Source organism: Theropithecus gelada, chromosome 19 (assembly GCF_003255815.1).
Source record: "Theropithecus gelada isolate Dixy chromosome 19, Tgel_1.0, whole genome shotgun sequence".
Lineage (NCBI taxonomy): Eukaryota > Metazoa > Chordata > Mammalia > Primates > Cercopithecidae > Theropithecus > Theropithecus gelada.
The window spans coordinates 43311671-43337111 of record NC_037687.1 but is presented as its reverse complement, the minus strand read 5'-3'; the positions used below and the strand labels follow the sequence as shown (position 1 = coordinate 43337111).

General features: G+C 42.7%; 2 protein-coding genes across 7 annotated transcripts in view; one reads left to right on the top strand and one right to left on the bottom strand.

Annotated features, from left to right (window-relative positions):
• The window catches only part of ZNF529 (zinc finger protein 529), a 50547-nt gene extending 48364 nt beyond the window's left edge, over positions 1 to 2183 (bottom strand). The window contains exon 1 of one of the 4 annotated variants that reach the window (XM_025368367.1): positions 2033 to 2183. The gene's annotated coding sequence lies outside the window, so the exon portion shown is untranslated. The other 3 variants (XM_025368368.1, XM_025368366.1, XM_025368365.1) reach the window with 3 other exon arrangements.
• On the top strand, positions 1740 to 25126 carry ZNF382 (zinc finger protein 382). Of its 3 annotated transcripts, none has more exons than XM_025368370.1 (5): positions 2212 to 2254; positions 4436 to 4506; positions 6792 to 6943; positions 7536 to 7628; positions 22655 to 25126. In XM_025368370.1, the coding sequence occupies exons 3-5, from the start codon at positions 6805 to 6807 to the stop codon at positions 24073 to 24075; spliced, it is 1653 nt and encodes a 550-aa protein (XP_025224155.1). In that variant the 5' UTR covers positions 2212 to 2254; positions 4436 to 4506; positions 6792 to 6804; the 3' UTR covers positions 24076 to 25126. The 3 variants fall into 3 exon arrangements, with proteins under 3 accessions (XP_025224157.1, XP_025224155.1, XP_025224156.1); XM_025368371.1 differs by having other exon boundaries at positions 2218 to 2254; positions 6817 to 6943; XM_025368372.1 differs by lacking the exon at positions 6792 to 6943 and having other exon boundaries at positions 1740 to 2353.
• The last annotated feature ends 315 nt before the right edge of the window (positions 25127 to 25441 follow it).

The following is a 25441-nucleotide window of genomic DNA, read 5'->3' as shown; positions in this document are numbered from 1 at the left end:
GGCTGAGGCAGGAGAATCACTTGAACCTGGGAGGCAGAGGTTGCAGGGAGGCAGAGGTTGCAGGGAGCCAAGATCACGCCACTGTACTCCAGCCTGGCGACAGAGTAAGACTCCGTCTCAAAAAAAAAAAAAAAAAAAATTACTATAGACAACTTAATGTCAACAAATTTGAGAATTCAGATGAAATGGACAAAATTCCTTTAAAAAAATACAACTTACTAAAACACACAAGATGAAACAGATATATCAAGGAAATTGAGGCCAGGCACGGTTGGTCACGCCTGTAATCCCAGCACTTTGGGAGGCTGAGGCAGGTGGATCACCAGGACAGGAGATCAAGACCATCCTGGCTAACACGGTGAAACCCCGTCTCTACTAAAAACTACAAAAAAAATTAACTGGTCATGGTGGCGGGCGCCTGTAGTCCCAGCTACTTGGGAGGCTGAGGCAGGAGAATGGCGTGAACTGGGGAGGCGGAGCTTGCAGTGAGCCGAGATCGTGCCCCTGCACTCCAGCCTGGGTGACAGAGCGAGACTACGTCTCAAAAAAAAAAAAAAAAGGAAATTGAATTTATTACATCAAGAAGAGAAATCTCCAGGCCTAGATGATTTTGCCAGATAATTCAACCAGAAATTTAAGGAACAAATAATACCAATCTTATACAAACTTTTCCAGAAAATAGGGAAGGACAGGACAGTTCATATATTTTTAGGCCAGTACTACCCTAATACCAAAACCTGATAAAGATACTACAAGAAAAGAAATGACAGACCAAAAACCCATGCAAAAATTCTTAAGAAAATGGTAGCAAATTTGGCTGGGCATAGCAGCTCATGCCTATAATCCCAGCACTTTGGGAGGCCAAGGCGGGTGGATCACTTGAAGTCGGGGGTTGGGAGACCAGACTGGCCAATATGGTGAAACCCTGTCTCTACTAAAAATACAAAAAAAAAAAAAAAAAAAAAATAGCTGGGCATGGCAGTGGATGCTTATAATCCCAGCTACCTGGGAGGCTGAGGCAGGAGAATCACTTGAACCCAGAAGGCGGAGGTAGCAGTGAGCTGAGATCACGCCACTGCACTCCATCCTGGGCAACAAGAGTGAAACTCCATCACACACACATCTTTGGAGAAAGGAATCCTACTTTTGGGGCCTCAATATCGTATCTTCCCAGGACCTTGCCTTGGGAGCAATTCCAGCTCTAACATCTCCGTATCAAACACAAGGCTGTGCATATCAGTACACAGCCTTGTCCATGTGAAACACAAGGCTGTGCTTTTTCAGTTGGAAACTTCATTCTGGATCTCAAATATCCAGCTTCCTTTTCGATAGCCATTTGACTGCACACTGTGCAATGTAGTTATAAGGTGAAATGACTGAGGCAGTGGAAGAAATCCCAGTACAACAAACTCTTAAGAAATCACGCAACTTAAAATTGGCCCCAGATGTTGGCGAGGCTGCATGCCACTGTGCATTATGCTTTATGAAAGCGACAGGGGCCATGCTTTAGAACAGAAGGTCTCGGAGTCTTCCACAGACACAGATCGAGCCACACAGCGATTTTGTCCACCTATTCCCGAGCCCCAGAACTGCAGAAATCAAACTCTGTAAAGCTGCACCAGGCCAGTTTTGACCACAGTCTCCAGTGGGTCACAACAGCGCTATCACAGGATCACTGATAACAGCATGACACATTCACAGTCACCGCTCAGCGCCGTCAGTGGCCCCGCCCCCACTCGGTCCCGCGGACCCAATAGGGGACAATCAGGGCTGTCCCGGCTGTGCACCTGCTGTGCACATACCCCGCACCCGTCCCGGGCCCGTCACAGGCGCGCCCACTCACAATCACACCACACACGGACGCAGCCACAGAACCGCACACACACACACAGTCACACAGTCTCCCTCCCCAGCAGGTAACTTGCACACAGGCCTGGGGCTTCTGCCTCTACAAGCCCTCTCCGCGCCCCAGGAACCCGGGTCCCCTGCCGTGAGCTCCTCTCGCATCCAGACCCGGGTCACCTCAACTCACCACACGGAAAACGACCACCAGGTTAACGGAAAAGGGAGCCAGGGTCCTGGGAGAAGCGTAGTCCCCGTCGCAATAGAGTCGGCGTGGGTGCAAATGGAGGGGAGCTCCCGCAGCGAGCACCGCGCGGCGCCTAACGGGCCGCCCCGGAGACTCCTGGGAGCTCAGGCCCACGCGCGAGTGCGCAGGCGCAGACGACTCACCCTGGGCCGGGGGTGAGGCTTGGTGGGTGCCAGGGGTGCTGAGGAGGCCGAGGAGGGCACTGGGAGCTCCGTTCCAGGAGAGCTGTCTAAGGACGCGGAACCGGGTGGGGAGGCCAGGGAGGTAACCAAGAGTCCCAGCCGGGCCTGGTAATTCTGAAGAGAGAACCGAGACCGCGGTATCCAGACGCTCAGATCTGTACGAGCCGGGCCTCGGGCGTGGTCCGTGGGCGTGACCTTGAGGGTGACCCGGAGCGAGCTACGCGAAGGGGGATTTTGCCCGTTCTGATCCCGCGGAAGCGCCATCGCTGGCGGCGGGTCCCTGCGCGGAGCGGGCGCTGAGTGTGCGCGCGCGCGCGAGTTGAATGGGGGTGGCCTCCTGCGCCCAACCTGCTGCATTTTAGGTGCTTGTCTCTCTTTGGGATGTTGTGGCCGATTGTGTGAAAAGTGGACGGAGTAGTGTTGCTGCGCGAGGTTTCCTCTGCGTGTGTCTATTTTTAGATTAGGTGTGAGTCGCATTTGAGACTGTGAGTGTGGAGAATTGAAAGTGATCTGTGGATGTGATTGTGACTTTGCCTGGAATCGTGTTAGCTGCTGTCTGAGGTTGTGAATGACAAGTGGGGCCTGTAGGTTGCTGGTTCTCTGAAGGATGTTTGATTGACTGTGACTCTGCATGTGTTTGTAACCTACTGTTACTTCTGGTGGTTTTGTGGCCTTGGTGACCTAAATATTTGAATGATTGAGGAACTCTGTTATGACCATGGCTAGTTGGTTATGTAAGATTTGATTATCTGAATAGTAGCCATTAAACCTTCCTCCAAAATTGTAACTAATCAGCAATTTAGCAAATAAAATAGAGATAACAGTATCAGAGGGGAAAAGGTGATTTTCATAATTCCCAGATTCGTTACCTGGAAACACTATATTAACTAAAACCAATATGTTGAAATGAATAGCGTTCCACTGGGGGCCATGCAGGAAAAAATTTTTTTTTTTTACCATAGCTACCACTTTTGTTGTTGTTTTTGTTTGTTTGTTTGTTTTAAGATGGAATCTTGCTCTTTTGCCCAGGCTGAAGTGCAGTGGCGTGATCTCTGCTCACTGCAACCTCTGCCCCTGGAGTTCAAGTGATTCATCTGCCCCAGCTTCCTGAGTAGCTGGGACTACAGGCTTGCGCCACCACACCCAGTTAATTTTTGTATTTTTAGTAGAGATGGGGTTTCACCATGTTGCCCAGGCTGGTCTTGAACTCCTGACCTCAAGTGATCCTCCCCCTCCAGGCCTGCCAAAGTGCTGGGATTACAGGTGTGAGCCACCGTGCCTGTCACAACTACCACTTTCAACACCTCTATATGAGTGAGGTTCCCTACTCCCTTAGACATGCTAAGATAATAAAAAGTATTGGATAGATTTTTAATAAGTCCAGTCTCACTGTAATAATTAAAATTGTTATTTTGCGAGCCTGGCGTGGTGGCTAATGCCTGTAATCCCAGCGCTTTGGGATGCCAAGGTGGGCAGATCACCTGAGATTGGGAGATGGAGACCAGCCTGACCAACATGGAGAAACCCTGACTCTACTAAAAATACAAAATTAGCCGGGTGTGGTGGTGCATGCCTGTAATCCCAGCTATTCAGGAGGCTGAGGTAGGAGAATCGCTTGAACCCGGGAGGTGGAGGTTGTGGTGAGCTGAGATTGTACCATTGCACTCCAGCCTAGGCAACAAGAGTGAAACTCCGTCTCAAAAAAAAAATCATTCTCAATACAATATAGACCAGATAAGCACAGATTTAAAAGTTGTCAACTGTCTTCATCAGGGCTTGGGAAGGTATTCTCATCCACTACTGTCAGTGTAAATTGGCAAAAAGTCCAAGAAGAACCATTTGGAAATACACAGTAAACCTGTGTTTAGTGGGAGATGGAAGGCAGAGCTGCAGAGCGAAAAACACAATGTTCCCTCTCTTGAAGTTAAAACAGGTTCCCCAGAATCCTGTCTACTTTACCAACAGACCGGGTTTCTGGTGTTTGTGAGGGAGCCTGATTTGTCCGTTTTCCCACTAACTACCATCCTGGACATCTGAAGGGTACGCAGGGTGGACAAGTGCTGAAATAGTGAACATTCATGCAGATTTAACTGAGTTAATTCCGGGAGTTCTGAGTTAAGTATGGTCTCACACATACATGTATCCTCTATCTCTGCTTTCTCAGGACTGTTTCCTTTTCCAAAAGAAGAGCTCGAAAGAGAAGGTTCATCTAGAAATCTCAAAGCCATGTCTCAGGTGAGGTGATGTTTCCTCTCTTTCTGGAATAACTTTTTTTCATGGTGTATGAACATGAGCTTCCCTGTCCTTTAACCTTCCCAGATACTGAGATTTTCTTCTGTGAAACTAGTCTTCAGTCAGGGCCAGATTAGGATGAGGCAGGCAAGTGGCATGAGGTGAAATATTTAAGGGGTACCCTCAGGGCTGTGCCTTCCTAAATTTTGCATTCTAGATGCCTCACCTGCCTCATCCTATATCCAGCCCTGTTCACAATTTCTCCATTCCAACCAGATCAACTTAAGCCTTCCCCAAGCGCACCTTCTAGTTGTACATATTCATTGGGTACATCATTCATCATCTCCTTTCTCAGTCTTCTCACAGACAAACTGCTGAAACAGAAAGGTATTGTCTTGATTTAAATGGGAATATATGGCTTGAATCAATTTAACTTGTCCTGATGCTGATTTGAGATCTAAGTTGTGAGTAGTCATGGAGCAGACATGGAAAAACCTTAATTATCTCCGCTAGCCTAGGTTTTGCAATGATATGTTGGGAGATAGAAGTGGTAGATCCCAGCATTCATTTCTGGAAAGATGTCCTGCTTTGTGAGGCGTTTAGGGTAGCAATTTGATTGTAGGCTTGTCAAAGAAACAGGTTTTGTGTTCCTCCTCTCTGATCTTCCTGTTTTATTCATGTCTGCTAGCCGATCCTATAAATTGTGGCCTGCCAGTGAAAACCTTTCCAGTATTCTGATGCTGTTAGAGATTTGTTATTTTCTTTTTAGTTTCTTTTAATGTTTTATATGCTGGTGCAGGAGAAGGAAATTCATATGCCAGGCCACTTTTGAAATACTCTATTGTTGATCAAACAGTACTTTGTCCTCTTTTCATATCTTTCAGAAAATTCTTCTTTAGCTCATCCGCCAACCTTTACAATATTGGTTTTCCTCAGATGCTAATTGGTTCTCTTCTTCACAGTCCCTTTTTCTCTATGCATAATCATATTCACTCTGAAGGCTACACTTAGTGTGATTCTAGTGACTCTCAAATACCCCTCTCCACTCTAGACCCCTGTCCAGAGTGTCAAAACTATATATCCAACCTCCACTAGCTATCACCACCTGTATGTTCCACAGACACTTAAAGTACACTTCCAAGGTTACCTCATTAGTTCCTTTGGTCCAGCCTACATTTTCTTCTGTTTCCCATTTTCACTTTCTAGTCCCAGCAGCCATGCATTTGCCTATGCAGATAACATGCCTGTATCTTTTCCACTCTACAGCCAATTTACAACCATCTCTGTTGTAATGGTGGTCATGTAGGTACAGTTGTTCTCTGTCAGCCCGCTGACACTTCCTTCATCTAGAAGACATCTCTAACCAAGGTTACTTAATTGTCATTCCCACATAATATACATTAAGCCTTTTCTAGTCTTCAGGAGTATTGCCTCAAAACTTTTATCACATAACATGTGTGTCCTTATGTTTATTCACGTTCTTTCTATTCCTTAAAGCAACAGACCCAAAGTAGGGCATGCATCACAGTAGAATGTACGAGATAGTCTACTGGAAGGAAATAAAATGTTAACAATTTACATTCAAGAGCAGTAATCATTAACAATGTAGATTTTCATAAATGCCTATTGATGGTTTATAAATAGCTACAATGTTGGGAATGTGTTCAGTATATCTTTAAGACCGCTGTTCTGTAGGAAAAAAAAAATCTAGTGTCATGTGATAATATCCCCACTGCCTACCTCCATATACCTTTTCCTTCTTAGAGCTCAAAGACTGTTTCCTAACATACTGTGCCTTTTGCTATTTCCTGATTTACTAACTGGTTTTTTTCTCCCCATGAATTTTTAAAAGCTGATGCCCTGTATTCCTACAAAACAAATTCGTTGTGAGTACAAAACTTTTATGTCCTCAGTGAAGCCTCAGAGTACAAAATGAAATTTTTCCTTGTTTTGTGACACTTTACCTTGTACGTATTTCTGTCATTGCATCTGTAAAACCTACTAAGTGCATGTATTTACATGTATGCCCCTCTCTTAGCCTGTAACTTCTCATGAGCAGGGTCAGGGTTTTATTCATTTTGGTCTACCAGGCAACCAGTCACATTCAGGACAAGTAGTGTGATCTCAGTATGTTTAGCATGAGATTATAAGTAAATACAAATGGATGTATTTTCAGAGAGAGAATTTTATACAATATAAAACATAAATAAGGAAACTAGTCTGACCAGTAAACATTGTCAGTACTAGGTCTCCAATATCTAGTTCTCACACATTTCCGATCACTTCAGGATGAACTAGAGTATGCCCTTACAGGGATCAGTGTCATTCAAGGATGTGACTGTGGACTTCACCCAGGAGGAGTGGCAGCAACTAGACCCTGCTCAGAAGGCCCTCTACAGGGATGTGATGTTGGAAAACTATTGCCACTTTGTATCTGTGGGTAAGAAGCACTCCTGAATCTTTCAATGTCATGCATCTCCTTCTAAGAATTCCTGATACATATAGAACTTTGAATTTCAGGGATTAGAGGTGATTTTTTTTTTTTAGTAGAAAGTATTATCTTGCCAGGCGCAGTTGCTCACGCCTGTAATCCCAGCACTTTGGGAGGCCGAGGCAGGTGGATCACTTGAGGCCAGGAGTTCAAGACCAGCCTGGCCAACATGGTGAAACCCTATCTGTACTAAAAAGTACAAAAATTAGCTGGGTGTGGTGGCACATACCTATAATCCCAGCTACTTAGGAGGCTGAGGCACGAGAATTGCTTGAACCTGGGAGACGAGGTGGCAGTGAGTCAAGACTGCACCACTGCACTCCAGCCTGGGTGACAGAGCGAGACTGTCTCAAAAAAAAAAAAAGAAAAAAGAAAAGAAAAGAAAATATGATTATATCATCACTTGTGTAGTATAAGGTATTAACTTTGGTAAGACATTAATGTATACCTCATTTACTACCTTGAAGTTGTATCTTTATCTTACTTCAATAGTTTTAAAGTTGAAACAGCTTAGACCAAGAGTCTCATTTTCCATCATCAGGGTTTCACATGACTAAGCCTGATATGATCCGCAAGTTGGAACAAGGAGAAGAGCTATGGACACAGAGAATTTTTCCAAGTTACAGCTATCTAGGTGAGTCTATAAATGAAGTCTAGTAAATATTAAATGTCAAGTAGTTGATGCCTTTGAATGTTTTTAGGGATCTATTTTTGTTATTGTGGTAAAATACACATAACATTAAATATACTATCTTAAACTTTTTAAGCATATAGTTCAGTGGCATCAAGTACATTCTCACTGTTGTGCAACCATCACCACCATCCATCTCCAGAACTCATCTTGCAAAAATGAAGCTCTGTACCCATTAATTTCCCACGGCCGGACGCAGTGGCTCATGCCTGTAATCCCAGCACTTTGGGAGGCCGAAGTGGGCGGATCATGAGGTCAGGAGATCGAGACCATTCTGGCTAACATGGTGAAACCCCGTCTCTACTAAAAATACAAAAAATTAACTGGGCGTGGTGGCAGGCATCTGAAATCCCAGCTACTTGGGAGGCTGAAGCAGGAGAATTGCTTGAACCTGGGAGGCAGAGGTTGCAGTGAGCCAAGATAACACCACTGCACTCCAGCCTGGGTGACAGAGCGAGACTCCATCTCAAAAAAATAAATAAATAAAAATAACTTCCCTTTATCCCTACTCCCTAGCCCTGTCAACCGCCGTTCTACTTACAGTCTCTATAAATTTGACTACTCTAGGTACCTCTTGTAAGTGGAATCACATAGTGTTTATCCTTTTTCTGACTGGCTTATTTTACTTAACATAATGTCCTCCAGGTTCATCCATCCCTTCCTTTTTAATGCTGATTAATATTCTGTTGTATGTATATACCACATTTTGCTTATTCATTCATACATCAGTGGTCAGTTGGGTTCCTTCCATCTTTTGGCTATTGTGACTATTGCTGCTGTGAACATGGGTGTACAAATATCAGTTTTAGTCCCTGCTTTCAGTTCTTTTGGGTATAGTCTCAGAAGTGGAATTGCTGAATAATGTGGTAATTCTGTGTTTAATATTTAAGGAATCACCATACTGTTTTCTGTAGTAGCTGCGTCATTTCACATTCCCACCAACAGTGTACAAGGGTTACAGTTTCTTCACCAGGACTTTTTATTTTCTATATTTTCATAGTAGCCTTCCTATTAGCGATGTATTAAAGACCTGAGACCGGCCGGGCGCGGTGGCTCAAGCCTGTAATCCCAGCACTTTGGGAGGCCGAGACGGGTGGATCACGAGGTCAGGAGATTGAGACCATCCTGGCTAACACAGTGAAACCCCGTCTCTACTAAAAAATACAAAAAACTAGCCGGGCGAGGTGGCGGGCGCCTGTAGTCCCAGCTACTCGGGAGGCTGAGGCAGGAGAATGGTGTGAACCCGGGAGGCGGAGCTTGCAGTGAGCTGAGATCCGGCCACTGCACTCCAGCCTGGGCAAGAGAGCCAGACTCCCCCTCAAAAAAAAAAAAAAAAAAAAAAAAGACCTGAGACCTATAAAGTGCCTATATATGGCTGACTTTCATGCCTCTAAAATGTAAATTTTAGGTATGAATATCACCCCCATGTAAATCTTTTCCTTGTTTACCTGTGTTTATGGAAATATTGGCTGCTATTACCTTACCAAGAATCTATTCCATGTTTTATAGGTATAACGTACATGGAGATATAAAGTGTAAAGTTCTGTGAGTTCTGACAGAAGTATAAACCCATGTATCTCACACTCCAATCAAGATAAAAGACAGTTTCATTAACCCATTAAGATCCACCAGGCCTCTTCCAACTCAGTCCCTCCCATTAAGACAATCAGAGTTGTGACGTCTACCAACATAGATTCATTTTGTCTATTGCAAACCTTTTTCATATCTGCTTTCTTTCACTCAGCTTCATGTCTGAGAGATTTATACATGCTTCTGCATGCATAAGTAGTTTGTTAACTGTGAAACAGTTTTCCACTGTATGAATATATCAGTTTATGCATCTCCTGTTGAAAGACATTTGGGATGTTTTTAGTTTAGGATGTTTTTAGTTTATGAACAAAGTTGCTATAGTCATTCTTGTAAAAATATTTCTGTGGACATACATGTTTATTTTTCTTCAGTAAACACCTAGCAGTGATATTGCTGATTCATAAGGCAGATACATATTTTACTTCTTTAGAAACTACCATTTTAGTTTGGTAGTTTAGTAGCTAAAACTACTATACCATTTTAGACTTTCATCAGCACTGTATGAGAATTTTGATTGCCCCACATTCTTTTCTACATTTTGTGTTCATTTTGGCCATTCTGGTCATTTTGGCCATTCTTGTTGTATAACTTTGCAGTTTTTTGTTTTTTTTTTTTTTTTTGAGACAGAGTTTCACTCTGTTGCCTGGGCTGGAGTGCCATGGCGCAGTCTCAGCTCATTGCAATCTCCGCCTCCTGAGTTCAAGCAATTCTCCTGCCTCAGCCTCCTAAGTAGCTGGGATTACTGGCGTGTGCCACGATGCCCAGCTAATTTTTGTATTTTTAGTAGAGACAGGGTTTCACCATGTTGATCAGGCTGGTCTCAAACTGCTGACCTCGTGATCCGCCCGCCTCAGCCTCCCAAAGTGCTGGGATTACAGGCGTGAGCCAGCGCACCTGGCCAACTTCGCAGTTTTAATTTAGATTTATTTCACGGCTAATGATATTGAAAACCTTTTCACGTGCTTTTTATATTAGAGGCATCTGTTCAAGTGTTTTGTTTGTTTGTTCGTTTGTTTGTTTCTTTGGTTTTGAGATGGAGTCTCACTCTGTCGCCCAGGCTGGAGTGCAGTAGCGCAATCTTGGCTCACTGCAACCTCTGCCTCCTGGGTTCAAGCAATTCTCCTGCCTCAGCCTCCCAATTTGCTGGGATTACAAATGTGCGCCACCACACTGGGTACTTTTTTGTATTTTTAGTAGAGACGGGGTTTCATCATATTGGCCAGGCTGGTCTCAAACTCCTGACCTTGCCATCCGCCCACCTTGGCCTCCCAAAGTGCTGGGATTACAGGCGTGAGCTACCATGCCCAGCCCTGTTCAAGTGTTTTATCCATTTTTTATTTAAGTAGTATCTATTTTTCCTTGAGTAGTAGGAATTGTTTACATATTGTGGATAGACATCTTTTGTTCAATGTACGTATTACAAATATTTTCCCTAGTCTATGACTTGCGTATTCATTTTAATTGTGTCTTTTGAGGAATAGAAGTTTTTAACTTTGGTGAATTTCAGTTAATCATTGTTTCTTTTATAATTAATTAAGTATAGTGAGGATAGTTCTCTTTTCTAGGTATGGTGAGGATAGTGCTCTGTATTTTCTGTGTATATTTTGCTTTTTTTTGAGACAGTATTGTGCTCTTGTTGCCCAGGCTAGAGTGCAATGGCACAATCTCAGCTCACCGCAACCTCCGCCTCCCGCGTTCAAGCGATTCTCCTGCCTCAGCCTCCCAAGTAGCTGGAATTATAGGCATCCACCACCACGCCCCACTAATTCTGTATTTTTAGTAGAGGCGGGGTTTCTCCTTGTTGGTCAGGCTGGTCTCAAACTCCCAGCCTTAGCTCATCTGCCTGTCTCAGCCTCCCAAAGTGCTGGGATTACAGGTGTGAGCCACTGCACCTGGCTGTATATTTTGCTTTTTATGATTAGTTCTGTGATGCACCTCATGTTTTTTTTATGATGTGAAGTAGGGTTCGAGAGTCTATTCTTCTATATGGTTATCAATTTGTTCCATCAGTATTTGTTGCCTGAATTACTCTGATGATCATAGAGAAAATTGATCACATTTGTGTCAGTCTATTTTTGGGCAATCTGTTGTTTCTTTGGACATATTTTAAGTCACATTGACAATACCACCTGGTCTTTGATTATTGTAACTTTATAAGAAGTCTAGAAGTCAGTTAGAGTAAGTCTTCTAACTTTGTGCTTTTTAAAAACTTTTAGGGCCAGGCATAGTGGCTCATGCCTGTAACCCCAGCACTTTGGGAGGCCGAGGCGGGCAGATCACCTGAGGTCAGGAGTTCAAGACCAGCCTGGCCAACATGGTGAAACCCCATCTCTACTAAAAATACAAAAATTAGTCAGGTATGGTGGCACACGCCTGTGGTCCCAGCTACTCGGGTGGTTGAGGCAGGAGAATTTCTTGAACCTGGGAGGCACAGATTGCAGTGAGCCAAAACTGTGCCATTGCACTCTAGCCGGGCAACAGAGTGAGACTCTATCTCAAAAAAAAAAAGCAAACACACGAAAACAACTTTTAGCTATTCTAGGTCATTTTCTTCTCAATTTCATTTTGGAATCAACTTCTTGATTTCTTTAGATAAACGTGCTAGGTTTTTTATTAGTGAGAACTAATGTCTTAGCAATATTGAGTTCTGTGGTTCATGACAATGCTATAGCTTTCCATTTTAGTTAGCTTCTCTAATTCCTGTAAGAAATTCCTGTTTTTAGTATAGAAGTCTTAAGTATTGCTCATTAAGTTTCTCTCTAAGCTTTTTTTTTTTTTTAAGACGGAGTCTCGCTCTGTTGCCCAGGCTGGAGTGCAGTGGCGCGATCTCCGCTCACTGCAAGCTCCGCCGCCTCCCGTATTCACGCCATTCTCCTGCCTCAGCCTCCCAAGAAGCTGGGACTACAGGTGCCCGCTACCATGCCCGGCTAATTTCTTTGTATTTTTAGAAGAAATGGGGTTTCACCGTGTTTACCAGGATGGTCTCGGTCTCCTGACCTCATGATCCGCCCACCTCGGCCTCCCAAAGTGCTGGGATTACAGGCGTGAGCCACCGCCCCGGGCCCTCTCTAAGCTTTTAATATTTCTGATGCTATTGTAAATAGTAAGAGTGAGCCGGGCACAGTGGCTCATGCCTGTAATCTCAGCACTTTGGGAGGCTTAGGTGGGTGGATTACCTGAGGTCAGGATTCAAGACCAGCCTGGCCAACATGGCAAAACCCCGTCTCTACTAAAAGAATACAAAAAATAGCTGGGCGTGGTGGTGCACGCTTGTAATCCCAGCTACTCAGGAGGCTGAGGCAGGAGAACTGCTTGAACCTGGGAGTCAGAGGTTGCAATGAACCATTTCTTTCTTTCTTTTTCTTTCTTTCTTTATTTTATTATTATTATTATTTTTTTTTTTTGAGACAGTCTTTCGCTCTGTCGCCCAGGCTGGAGTACAGTGGCAGGATCTCAGCTCACTGCAACCTCCAAGTCCCGGATTCAAGCGATTCTTGTGCCTCAGACTCCTGAGGAGCAGCTGGGATGACAGGTGCGCACCACCATGCCCAGCTAATTTTTGTGTTTTTTTAGTAGAGATGGCGTTTCACCATATTGACCAGGCCGGTCTCGAACTCCTGACCTCAGGTGATCCGCCGTAGCCTCCCAAAGTGCTGGGACTACAGGCGTGAGCCACTGCCCCCTGCCTATTTTTAGTAGTTTTAATTACATATAGTGATTATAATGTTAACCATTAGTAACCTTTTAACAGAGTAAACTAAGAAGTAGATAGTTGTGAATTATCTGCTACATACTAGCATGCTGTAACAGATTAGCAAATGTTATGAATACATCATCTCACAACTTTATCAATACATGTTTTCTCATAGTACAATTTTTTAGCGTTTAACAGATCCAAATATGTTTAGTCTTTCTATTCTGTATAAAATTAAAGAGCCAAAAGTATGTAAATTTAAACTTATGTTCAATAATGAATGTTGCAGTAGTTTATCTTAGAAATTATAAATGAGTATTAGTTAACTTAGCATGACTCTTAGGTTGCAGGTTACCAAGAAGATTTTGGAAACTGTTTTTAGGCAGATATTATGAAACAACTGTGGAAAAGCCTATTTATAAAACTCTTATTCCACTTATATTGACCTACACAAATAGTATTTATTATGTTTGGATTGTTCATGAAAATTTCATAATACATTAAACAAAACTAGCCATTATCTCAAGTCACTTCTTTGTTAACTGTATAGCATATACAAGTAAAAGGCAATTAAAAGCAAATCAGGGCCGGGCGCGGTGGCTCAAGCCTGTAATCCCAGCACTTTGGGAGGCCGAGACGGGCGGATCACGAGGTTAGGAGATCGAGACCATCCTGGCTAACACGGTGAAACCCCGTCTCTACTAAAAAATACAAAAAACTAGCCGGGCGAAGTGGCGGGCGCCTGTAGTCCCAGCTACTCCGGAGGCTGAGGCAGGAGAATGGCGTGAACCCGGGAGGCGGAGCTTGCAGTGAGCTGAGATCCGGCCACCGCACTCCAGCCTGGGCGACAGAGCCAGACTCAGTCTCAAAAAAAAAAAAAAAAAAAAAAAAAAAAAGCAAATCAGGAAAACCTGAAAAGTTAAATGCATAGGTTTGTTTTATTTTGTTTTCCTGCTGTGTTTGATGTATATGAAATAATGGATATCAGACAATTCATTTTTACTACATATTTATTTGTGCCTTTTTTCTTAAGTTGAATGTATAGTTTTTATAGTTTTAAACATAGTAAATACAATAGTAACTTATTTGACTAGTAAAGCCAAGTAAAATAAAAATATGTGCTCATAGATGCACCTCTTCTTATTAAACCAAAAATATTAAACTCAGTTATCAAAATTTTACCCCAAGTCACATGAACTTGAAAGGCCTTTGGGTTCGTTCCTGTATTTCTGGGGGTGTTAGGAACATTTCACTTACACAAACACTCATTTTTATCTTAAAACAATTTGAATAAACTCTTTAAGGGAGTTTATACATTACTTTGGCCAAGTGCTGTGGCTCACACCTGTAATTCCAGCTACTCAGGAGGCTGAGGCAGGAGGATCGCTTGAGGCCAGGAGTGTGAGGCCAGCCTGGGCAACATAGCAAGACCCAGTCTCTGAAAAAAATGTGTCCCAGTGCAGTGGTGTGCACTTGTAGATCCAGCTATTCAGAAAGCTGAGTCAGGAGAATCACTTAAGCCCAGGAGTTCAAGGCTGCAGAGAGCTATGCACTACTGCACTCCAGCCTGGGCAACAGTGAGACCTCATCTCTAAATAACTAAAATGTTTAAATAAATAATTAATACCATCTCGAGGTAAGAAAATATCACGGCCGGGCGCGGTGGCTCAAGCTTGTAATCCCAGCACTTTGGGAGGCCGAGACGGGCGGATCACGAGGTCGGGAGATCGAGACCATCCTGGCTAACACGGTGAAACCCTGTCTCTACTAAAAAATACAAAAAACTAGCCGGGCGAGGTGGCGGGCTCCTGTAGTCCCAGCTACTCTGGAGGCTGAGGCAGGAGAATGGCGTAAACCCGGGAGGCGGAGCTTGCAGTGAGCTGAGATCCGGCCACAGCACTCCAGCCTGGGCGACAGAGCCAGACTCCGTCTCAAAAAAAAAAAAAAAAAAAAAAATATCACATATACATAATATACATACATAGACATACATAGGCAGACAGTCCCAAACAGAGATCTTATAACTTTCATTCTAAAATGTTAGCCAGGAGTCAGTAAAATAGTGTTACACCTTATCTTTGCTCCACTTTATATTTTTATCTGAATTGTGTTTCTGACACATGGAACAAGGTTAGCTGTTCAATGTGTGGGCTAATGCTTTTTAGCCAATATTTGTGGAGGGGATTTTCAGATTTTCATTTTCCCTGTTATATAATCATATGGAAGCTGTGACTAAATTTTAGGTGTGCCACTGAGCTATCTGGATGTCTCCAAAGCTTGGCTGAGTGAATAAAATATCTACTTTGTTTCCAGTTAGCCCTTTTTTCCTTCTCAGCCACAGGTGTTTCCTTTGGGGGCCCCTTGAGTGCCCCCAATGTGGGGCAGGGCACCTAAAGTTCAAGTGACTGTAGGGGTTAGAGTGGGAAGGGAAAGGTCTGGCAGGGTGGATAAAGGGATGGAGCAGTTCTGAAGGGCCACATGTCAAAGGATTCAGGGGAACTGAAGGAATGATCAGAGGTGGTGAGAGGAGGAAGGAGGAGTGGAGCAGTGGGAAAGGAGAGGTCTTACAGGAGCCAGTTTAGAGAATCCTTAGTAAAGTGATGCCAAGAAGAAAGGAAGTGGAGGAAGCTGGCAGAGCATATACCAACAGGGGAACATACACCATCAGTCAACTGAGAAGTTCCCATGGGAGCAACAGGATCAAACAGAGAGGCCTCACAGGTCAAGAATTTTCTAGCCCCGAGAGTCAGGAAGTGAATTCCCACCCAAAAGAAAGACACAGGAAGGAAGACCTGTAGCCCAGCAGGTACTTTTTAAACAAAGAAACCAATGTCTCTGACCCAACTTCATATAAACAGAGGAACCTAGGATTCTAACCCAGCCTCTAGAGTATGCTCAGAATCTAAGGAATCAAAATGTTGTACCAGCTTCAATGGGAGTTTGTCCAGAGCGGTGGACCAGGAGTCCGGCTCACCAATGGGTCCCCAGTCAGTCAGGAGTGAAGACTAAGGCTCAAAAGGTGTGCACTTGGGGTTCTGGGTGAGATGCCAAAGGGGTCCAATAATCAATCTGTTCCTATCCAAGCTGTGTTACTATAAATACTAAAGAAAAACATTATCCTGACACTTGTAAGGCAGATCTCAGGGACTGCTACAATGGGGTTTTGAAGTAGTGGGGAGAGAATGGGCCAACTCTGAATACGATAAGGAAGAGAGGAAATTTATAGTTGGGGGAGAGGGGCCGTGATGGGAAATTACTGAGTGGATAGGGTAATCTTGCTCAGCTGACCTACCAGGATTCCTATTGAAAGCAGGTCATGGTGATCAGATATCACCTGCAGGGGCTGGTGAGGCGAGAGATCAGATATTGAGAATAGGGGATTCCAGCTAAACCGACTTGACAGAAATCTTTCTAAAACTGGGCCCTTCGGTGGACATGCCCAAGGACTGGGCCTTGTTGATTAAAGTTTTATGGTGTTGTCCTGAGTCCTGGGATGCAGTCTCTACTCCTAAAACACAGCCCTTCTGGAGTCTCAATGGAAAGACCAAGGTTGTTTTGTTTTGTTTTCACCTAACCCAGGACAAAGATGAATGGACCAGGATTTTTTGCTCTTTTATTTTGTTTTATTTGCCTGTTTTTCCACTCTGCTTTAAAATTTTCAGTGCGTTTAAAAATACCAGAAAGGGACTGCCCCATGTTGGTCTTCATGAATCCATGCTGAACTGCTCTCTTTTAATATCACATTTCCAATTTGCTGGTATTGGGACCAAGATTTTAACAAGGTTCCTGTTGGCACAGGGCTAGAATCGCAAACTCTTTCTCAGAGCTAAGCAGCCACTGAACTCTTTGCTCAGCTCCTTCAGGGCTCTAGCATTCTTTCCCTTTTGGGCTCCTTGCAATGTAGTTAACTGAGACTTTGAGATGAAGTCTTGCTCTGTTGCCCAGGCTGGAGTGCAATGGCGTGATCTGGGCACACTGCAACCTCTGCCTCCCAGGTTCAAGTGATCCTGTCTCCTCAGCCTCCCGAATACCTGGGATTACAGGCACATGCCACCACACCTGGCTAATTTTTGTATTTTCAGTAGAGATGGGGTTTCACCATGTTGGCCAGGTTGGTCTCGAACTCCTGACCTTAAGTGATCTGCCCGCCTTAGCCTCCCAAAGTGCTAGGATTACAGGCACATGCCACCACGCCTGGCTAATTTTTGTATTTTCAGTAGAGATGGGGTTTCACCATGTTGGCCAGGTTGGTCTCGAACTCCTGACCTTAAGTGATCTGCCTGCCTTAGCCTCCCAAAGTGCTGGGATTGCAGGAATGAGCCACCACGCCAGGCCTGTTCCCATAATCTTATTTATTATTATTTGTTTCTGTATTTTCTTGTGCCCATAATCAGCCCAAGTAGTATAGGATTGAGTCCATCATCTCTTATACTTTCTTAATCATCTCTCTACAATGTGTTATATTATTGCACCCTGTAAAATATCTTTACATCTTCTTATATTCTCATTTGCCATTGACAACTTCCAAAATGAGAGCCATATCATTCATTTCAGGTGTGGGCTGCTGTAATTAATCTTTGAATTTGCCATGATTTTTCCCTAGTTTTTTTTTTTTTTTTTTCAGTTTATTCTGTCATTATGCTAAAAAGATAACACTTTTTAATATGAAATTTAAATCCCTCTGTTTTCATGGGTGACAGGATCATACCTCATTTGGTCATTCCAAATGTATTTCTGTCTGTGACTAAGAGCTTTTGATAATCTCTTATTTGTTCAAGAGTCCTAAATATACTCCATATACAATCAGCCCGCCAATTCATGGCTTCCACATCAGTAGATTCAACCAACTGCCAATAGAAAAAAAATACACAAACACACACACACACACACACACACAAAATACAAATAAAAATCAGTATAGTATAATAGCTGTTGGCATAGCATTTGCATTGTATTAGGTATTATAAGTCATCTAGAGATGATTTAAAGTGTACAGGAGGAGATGTATAGGTTATATGCAAATACTACACTATTTTATATGAGGGACTTGAGCATCTTTGGATTTTAGTATCCTTAGGGGTTTCGGAACCTGTCCCCTTGGATTGGATAATGAGGGAAAACTGTAATTGGTTCTATTCATCACAGCTGGACCTTTCCTTATATGATGGATACTAAATGTTCCATATATACTTGCAAAGTTAGCCAACTATGAAGTTAGAGGGTACAGTAATCCATACAAGACCACCCTTACTTCTGACACCAGCTGTAAATTCAGGGATACCCAGGACTGCCCTTAGGGTTGATAATTTTTTTTTTTTTTTTGAGACAGAGTCTCACTCTGTCTTTCAGGCTAGAGTGCAGTGGCGCGATCTTGGCTCACTGCAACCTCCACCTCCCAGGTTCAAGCGATTCTCAGCCTCCCAAGTAGCTGGGATTATAGGCATGTGCCACCATGCCTTGCTGATTTTTGTATTTTAATAGAGGCAGGGTTTTACTATGTTGGCCAGGCTGGTCTCAAATCTCTGACCTCAAGTGATCCACCTGCCTCGGCCTCCAAAAGTGCTGGGATTACAGGTGTGAGCCGCCACACCTGGCCAGGTTTGATAATTTGCTGAAAAGACCCATGGAACTCAGTGAAAGCTGTTATACTCACAGTTACCATTTGTTACAGCAAAAGATTAAAATCAGTCAAGGGAAGAAGGAAATAGGCAGAGTATGGGAAAGTGCCAAACTTGCAGCTTCTAGTTGCCCTATCGCTGTGGAGTCATGGAGAGCAATCCTGGCAACACTGTGTGACGATGCATACAGAGTACTGCCAACCAGTGAAGCTCAGCACAGCCTCAGTGTCCAAAGTTTTTACTGGGGCTCCATCAAATAGGCCTGATTGCCCACGTGACTGAGCTCAGTTTCCAGTGCCTTAGGAAGCTGAGCTGATGCTTGCTGCATGACTCAAAGCCCCTACCCTAAATCACATTGTTACTGTCTGGGCAGCCAAAGACTCCCTGGCAAACAAATAAACTCCTATTAGCCATGACACTCAAAGGCCTTAAAAATTACCACCCTGAAACTGAAGTTAAAGGTTAGGCCTCTCATTTGGCAAGGTTAAATTCTTTTTTTTTTTTTTTTTTTTTTTTGAGACGGAGTCTCGCTCTGTGGCCCAGGCTGGAGTGCAGTGGCGCCATCTTGGCTCACTGCAAGCTCCGCTTCCCGGGTTCACGCCATTCTCCTGCCTCAGCCTCCCGTGTAGCTGGGACTACAGGCGCACGCCATTGCACCCAGCTAATTTTTTGTATTTTTAGTAGAGACAGGGCTTCACCGTGTTAGCCAGGATGGTCTCAATCTCCTGACCTCGTGATCCGCCCGTCTCGGCCTCCCAAAGTGCTGGGATTACAGGTGTGAGCCACCGCGCCCGGCAGCAAGATTAAATTCTTTACCACACAATACTAATATATCACTTAACTAAAAAATCAAGTTTCATTTCCTCCATGAAATACCTTGACTACTGTGTAGACTGTGTCTATTTCTGTTTTTTATGCATTCCCATTCTACTTAACATCTGTAATATGTGAGCAGACATGTCCTCTGATATGATCTAGTAATTTGGTACCTAATTCGAAGTTGTTTTACATGAAACTTCTTTCTCCATTTGGTTCATCATTTCCCCAAAATAAGGTCCTCTCTTTTGCCTTTCCTCACTGCAGCTTGTAACAGAGACCAGGTATTCAGTAGTTATCTTATTGACTGTTATACCGTGCAAGGAAAATATCTTTCTTATCCATTTAGAAATCATTTACTACTAAGTTCTTTTTAGGTGTACCTGCCAGCATTGTATCCCCTAACTTCAGATAACAGTGTGTAAATGTATACTCAGAAGATTTTAGAGAAGATCGTCAATAAAATATTGACCTCCAAAAATGTGAGTTTTAGTTGGGAAAGCAATATTATATTATCAAATCAAGGACTTTACATAGAATGATCATGTTAAAATCCCAGGTTGTTGGAAAATATCTTGAAGTGAATGTTCCAGACCATAATTTTATTACAATTTCAGACAGACGGGATACTGAAAGGTAGAAAAACTATGTGAAAGCTTAGCCGGGAGCAGTTGCTCATGCCTAGAATCTCAGCATTTTAGGAGGCCAAGGCGGTGGATCACTCGAGGTCAGGGGTTCGAGACCAGCCAGGCCAACACAGTGAAACCCCATCTCCACTAGAAATTACAAAAAATATTAGCCAGATGTGGTGGCACACACCCATAGTCCCAGCTACTCAGGAGGCCAAGGCATGAGAATCGCTTGAACCTGGGAGACTAAGGTTGCAGTGAGCTGGGATTGTGCCACTGCATTCCAGCCTGGGTGACAGAATGAGACTCTGTCTTTAAAAAAAAAAAAAAAAAAAAAAAAGGGTGGGGATCAGGTGCAGTGGCTCACACCTGTAATCCAGCATTTTGGGAGGCCGAGGCGGGTGGATCACGAGGTCAGGAGTTCGAGACCAGCCTGGCCAACATAATGAAACCCTGTCTCTACTAAAAATACAAAAATTAGCCAGGTGTGGTGGCACATGCCTGTAATCCCAGCTACTCATGAGGCTGAGGCAGGAGAATCACTTGAACCAGAGAGGTGGAGGTTGCAGTGAGCTGAGACCATGCTGTTGCACTCCAGCCTGAGTGATTGAGTGAGACTTTGTCTCCAATAAAAGGAAAGACTATGTGAAAACTTTAAGAAAAATTGGATAGTAGCATATACTTGGAGGTATATGCTTAGGGAGGCAATGTAACTCCAATTACCAATACAGATTAGTTTTACATGTCCTAGAACTGCGCAGAAGTGGAATTGTATGATATGTATTCTTTTTCGTAAAGCTTACACACTGCAAAATATTTGAGATTCATTCCTGTTGTCATTGTGTATCAGCATTGTTTCTTCTTATTGCTGTGGTAGTATTCGATTGTATAATACATGACACAGTTTTACCTGTTCATCTTTTGATGGATATTTGGGCTGTTCCCAGTATGGGACTATTATAAATCATAATGTAAATCATAGGTAAGATGAATCCATCTTTAAATTGCCCTCCCAAATATGGATGGTAGTAAGGCAACTATAGTAAGATATACAATAATTTTTTAAAAATGATTAAGATTAATCAGTGCTTTGCACATACATCGAAGAATCCAGCCCTTTACAACTCCAACAGGGAATTGCAGAGTTAAGGTGACTGTATTGGGAGGAAAACTCAAACCTATCTTTCCCTAAAGCTGAAAAAAGTAATTTGGCAAATTGAAAGAATGAAGTTAGAATTGTTGGTCAGGAGAATTTCATTATTGACCATCTCTGGCAGAATAAATTGATGGTAACAGCAATCAGAATACTATAGTCTCCGGGCACTGTGGCTCACGCCTATAATCCTAGAACTTTTGGAAGATCACTTGAGGCCAGGAGTTCAAGTCCAGCCAGGGCAACACAGGAAGACCCCGTCTGTAAAAAAAAAAATAAAAAATTAGCTGGATATGGGGGCACACACCTGTAGCCCCAGATACTTGGGAGGCTGAGGTGGGAGGATTGCTTGAGCCCGGGAGGCCAAGGCTGCAGTGAGCCAGGATCACACCACTGTATTCCAGCTTGGGGGATAGAGCGAGACCCTTTCTCAAAAAAATAAAAATGAATTTAAATACATAGATAATATGTAAAATATGTATACACAACAGTGATTATATTCGTGTTGGAAATATATTTTGTCTTTTGGTGTATTTGATAATTCCTCATGGGAATATGTTTTCCAGATTCTCTGCTTTCAAGAGAAAATAAATTGCAGTTGTATGGACATCTAGGGCCTAGACTATAGACTAATGTTTCTGTAAACACTATGAGCTGAGAAAGTTCATTTACCATTCATGGGCTCAATGCAAGTGAAGAAGAAAGAATTGGAAGCACTTATAACACTTACTTAGTCATGAGGGGATAAATAATGTATAGCTTTTTGTCTCTTCCTAAATAATTTTCTGTCACATTGCCTATTGTTCAGCACCCTTGGTAGGCTCACTTCAGCAGCTCTGAATCTTCTATTCCAAGGAGAATCTCTCTTTCATCATTCTTTCTCTTCTGCTCACTTATCTTTTTTTTTTTTTTTTTTTTTTTTGAGACAGACTTTCGCTCTTGTTGCCCAGGCTGGAGTGCAATGGCACGATCTCGGCTCACCGCAACCTCTGCCTCCCAGGTTCAAGCAATTCTCCTGCCTCAACCTCCCGAGTAGCTGGGATTACAGGCATGCGCCCCCAGCTAATTTTGAATTTTTAGTAGAGACAGAGTTTCTCCATGTTGGCCAGGCTGGTCTCAAACTCCTGACCTCAGGTGATCCACCCACCTTGGCCTCCCGAAGTGTTGGGATTACAGGCATGAGCCACTGAGCCTGGCCATCCTTGTGTTTCTTATACCTTCTCAGTGCAGCTTATATTTATAACATGCCAAAGATATGAATGTTTTTTACTTATGCCAGTTTTTCTTCATTTTAACAGAGTAGCAAGATTTGTATTTGTGTTTATACATTTTCGCTACCAAGAGGTAATTTATTCTGGCCTTTTTGTAGATCAGAGTAGTGAGATAGTCTCACCATAGTTTGTCTGGATGTATACCCAACCCATAGCATTTATGTGAAGACTCACAGTGTTAATTGTATTCTTTTCTAGAAGAAGATGGGAAAACTGAAGATGTCTTAGTGAAGTTCAAAGAATACCAAGACAGGCATTCTAGATCCCTCATATTCATCAATCACAAAAAACTAATTAAGGAGAGAAGTAATATTTATGGTAAAGCACTTACTCTAGGCAAGAACCGTATTTCAAAAACCATACTATGTGAATATAAACCTGATGGAAAAGTTTTGAAAAATATTTCAGAACTAGTCATTAGAAATATAAGCCCCATAAAAGAGAAGTTTGGGGACAGTGCTGGATGGGAGAAATCACTCCTCAGTACGAAGCATGAGAAAATTCATCCTGCAGTGAATCTCCAGAAACAAACAGAAAGAGTTCTCAGTGGTAAACAGGAGCTTATTCAGCATCAGAAGGTTCAAGCTCCAGAGCCACCGTTGGACCATAATGAATGGGAAAAATCCTTCCTGATGAAAGGAATGCTCTTTACACATACTAGAGCTCACAGAGGAGAAAGAACCTTTGACTACAATAAAGATGGAATTGCCTTCATAGAAAAGTCAAGCCTCAGTGTCCATCCAAGTAATCTTATGGAAAAGAAGCCCTCTGCCTACAACAAATATGGGAAATTCCTCTGCAGAAAGTCTGTCTTTATTATGCCTCAGAGACCACAAACAGAAGAGAAACCCTTTCACTGTCCTTACTGTGGGAATAACTTTAGAAGGAAATCATACCTCATTGAACATCAGCGAATTCACACCGGTGAAAAACCTTACGTTTGCAATCAATGTGGAAAGGCCTTCCGTCAGAAGACAGCCCTCACCCTTCATGAGAAAACACATATAGAGGGGAAACCCTTTATTTGTATCGATTGTGGGAAGTCCTTCCGCCAGAAGGCCACCCTCACTAGACATCACAAAACACATACGGGGGAGAAAGCCTATGAATGTCCTCAGTGTGGAAGTGCCTTTAGGAAGAAGTCATACCTCATTGATCACCAGAGAACTCACACAGGAGAGAAACCATATCAGTGTAATGAGTGTGGGAAGGCATTTATCCAGAAGACAACCCTCACTGTGCATCAGAGAACTCACACAGGAGAGAAACCCTATATTTGCAATGAATGTGGGAAGTCCTTCTGCCAAAAGACAACCCTCACTCTCCACCAGAGAATTCACACAGGGGAGAAACCCTATATTTGTAATGAATGTGGGAAGTCCTTCCGCCAGAAGGCAATCCTCACTGTTCATCACAGAATACATACAGGAGAGAAATCCAATGGGTGTCCTCAGTGTGGGAAAGCCTTTAGTAGGAAATCAAACCTCATTCGCCATCAGAAAACTCACACAGGAGAGAAACCATATGAATGTAAACAGTGTGGGAAGTTCTTCAGTTGTAAGTCAAACCTCATTGTCCATCAGAAAACTCACAAGGTAGAAACCATGGGAATTCAGTAAGTAATGCGGCTTTTTTTGGTAAAAAAATGTTAAGTGATAGTAAACCCTGTAGATGATGTTGCTTGCAAGCATAATAATATCCAACAGTTTAAGGTACTATACCACATGGTAACCTACTATTTGCCAGCCTGTAAAACACACACACACACACACACACACACACAAATATTATTAGACAAATTACATGACAAAAATCATTAAAAAGTCCAAATTTTTTTATTACTAGCTTCAGCAGACAAAAAATTCCTCTGTCAAGGTGTTATAAACATTTTAAATCACATTTTCCATTTCAATACATATCCTTTTGTTAATCAGTAATAACTAGTTGGCCAACTGACTGCGGTCCATGGACTATACAGTGAGTAGAGAGGTTCTTTAAAAGAAGGAGGTATAAACTGTACTTCTCATTGCAAATCCAAAATAAAAATTAGTTGTTACCTCCTCACAGTTGACCATGATTCTGACTTTTAACATTACAAATTAGTTTTTACATATTATAAACCTTTCTATAAATTGGATTATCATGCATTCTTTCATGTACGGCTTATTACATTCATCATGTCCCTGAGTCTAATCATTAGTGCATGTGGCAGAAGTTTATTTATTTTTATCCAGTATAGAATTCTATTATATGATTATATCACAATTTATCCATTCTCCTGTTGATGAACTTTTACATTGTTTACAGCTTAGGGTCATAATAAATCATGCTTCTGAGAGCATACTTGTCTTGGTGTACATACATGTATTTCTCTTGTGTATATACTTAGGAATGGAATCGCTGGGTCTTAGTGCATATGTGTATTCAGTCAGATACTGGCAGACGATTCAGAACTTTCACCACATGAGATAATTGACACTGAAGGGAAACAGCTATAAATTTTATCAATATGGTGCTGGTTCAAACCAGAGAATTCTTGCTACAGGGAAACTTGATCAGTGTTATTGTGAAAACTGGGAATGTGAATGAACGTAATATATGTAGAAAGACGTTTAGCCACAGCCCAAATCTTCCAGGCAAATGTCATAAATGTGAGATTACTGTTAGCCACAGTTAATGCCTTATTTGAAAGCAAAAAGTCTACTAGAGAAGGAGAGGCATCCAGCATTTCCCTTTTTCACCATCAGAGAATTCCAACTAGAGAAAAGTCCTGTGAGTGTGTTGAAGTTGGAGCATGGGGAGGAATATAGTCTTTACCTACGGTCTGTATCTTACTGGTCAAGTACAAATGATGAATATGGAAAAGCTTATAGCCATCGTTCATATATTACGCTACACCAGGGAATTCACATAGGATGAGAACTCTTCAAATGAAATGATTGTAAGAATGACTTTAACTGTTGCTCATTTCTTTTACACCATCAA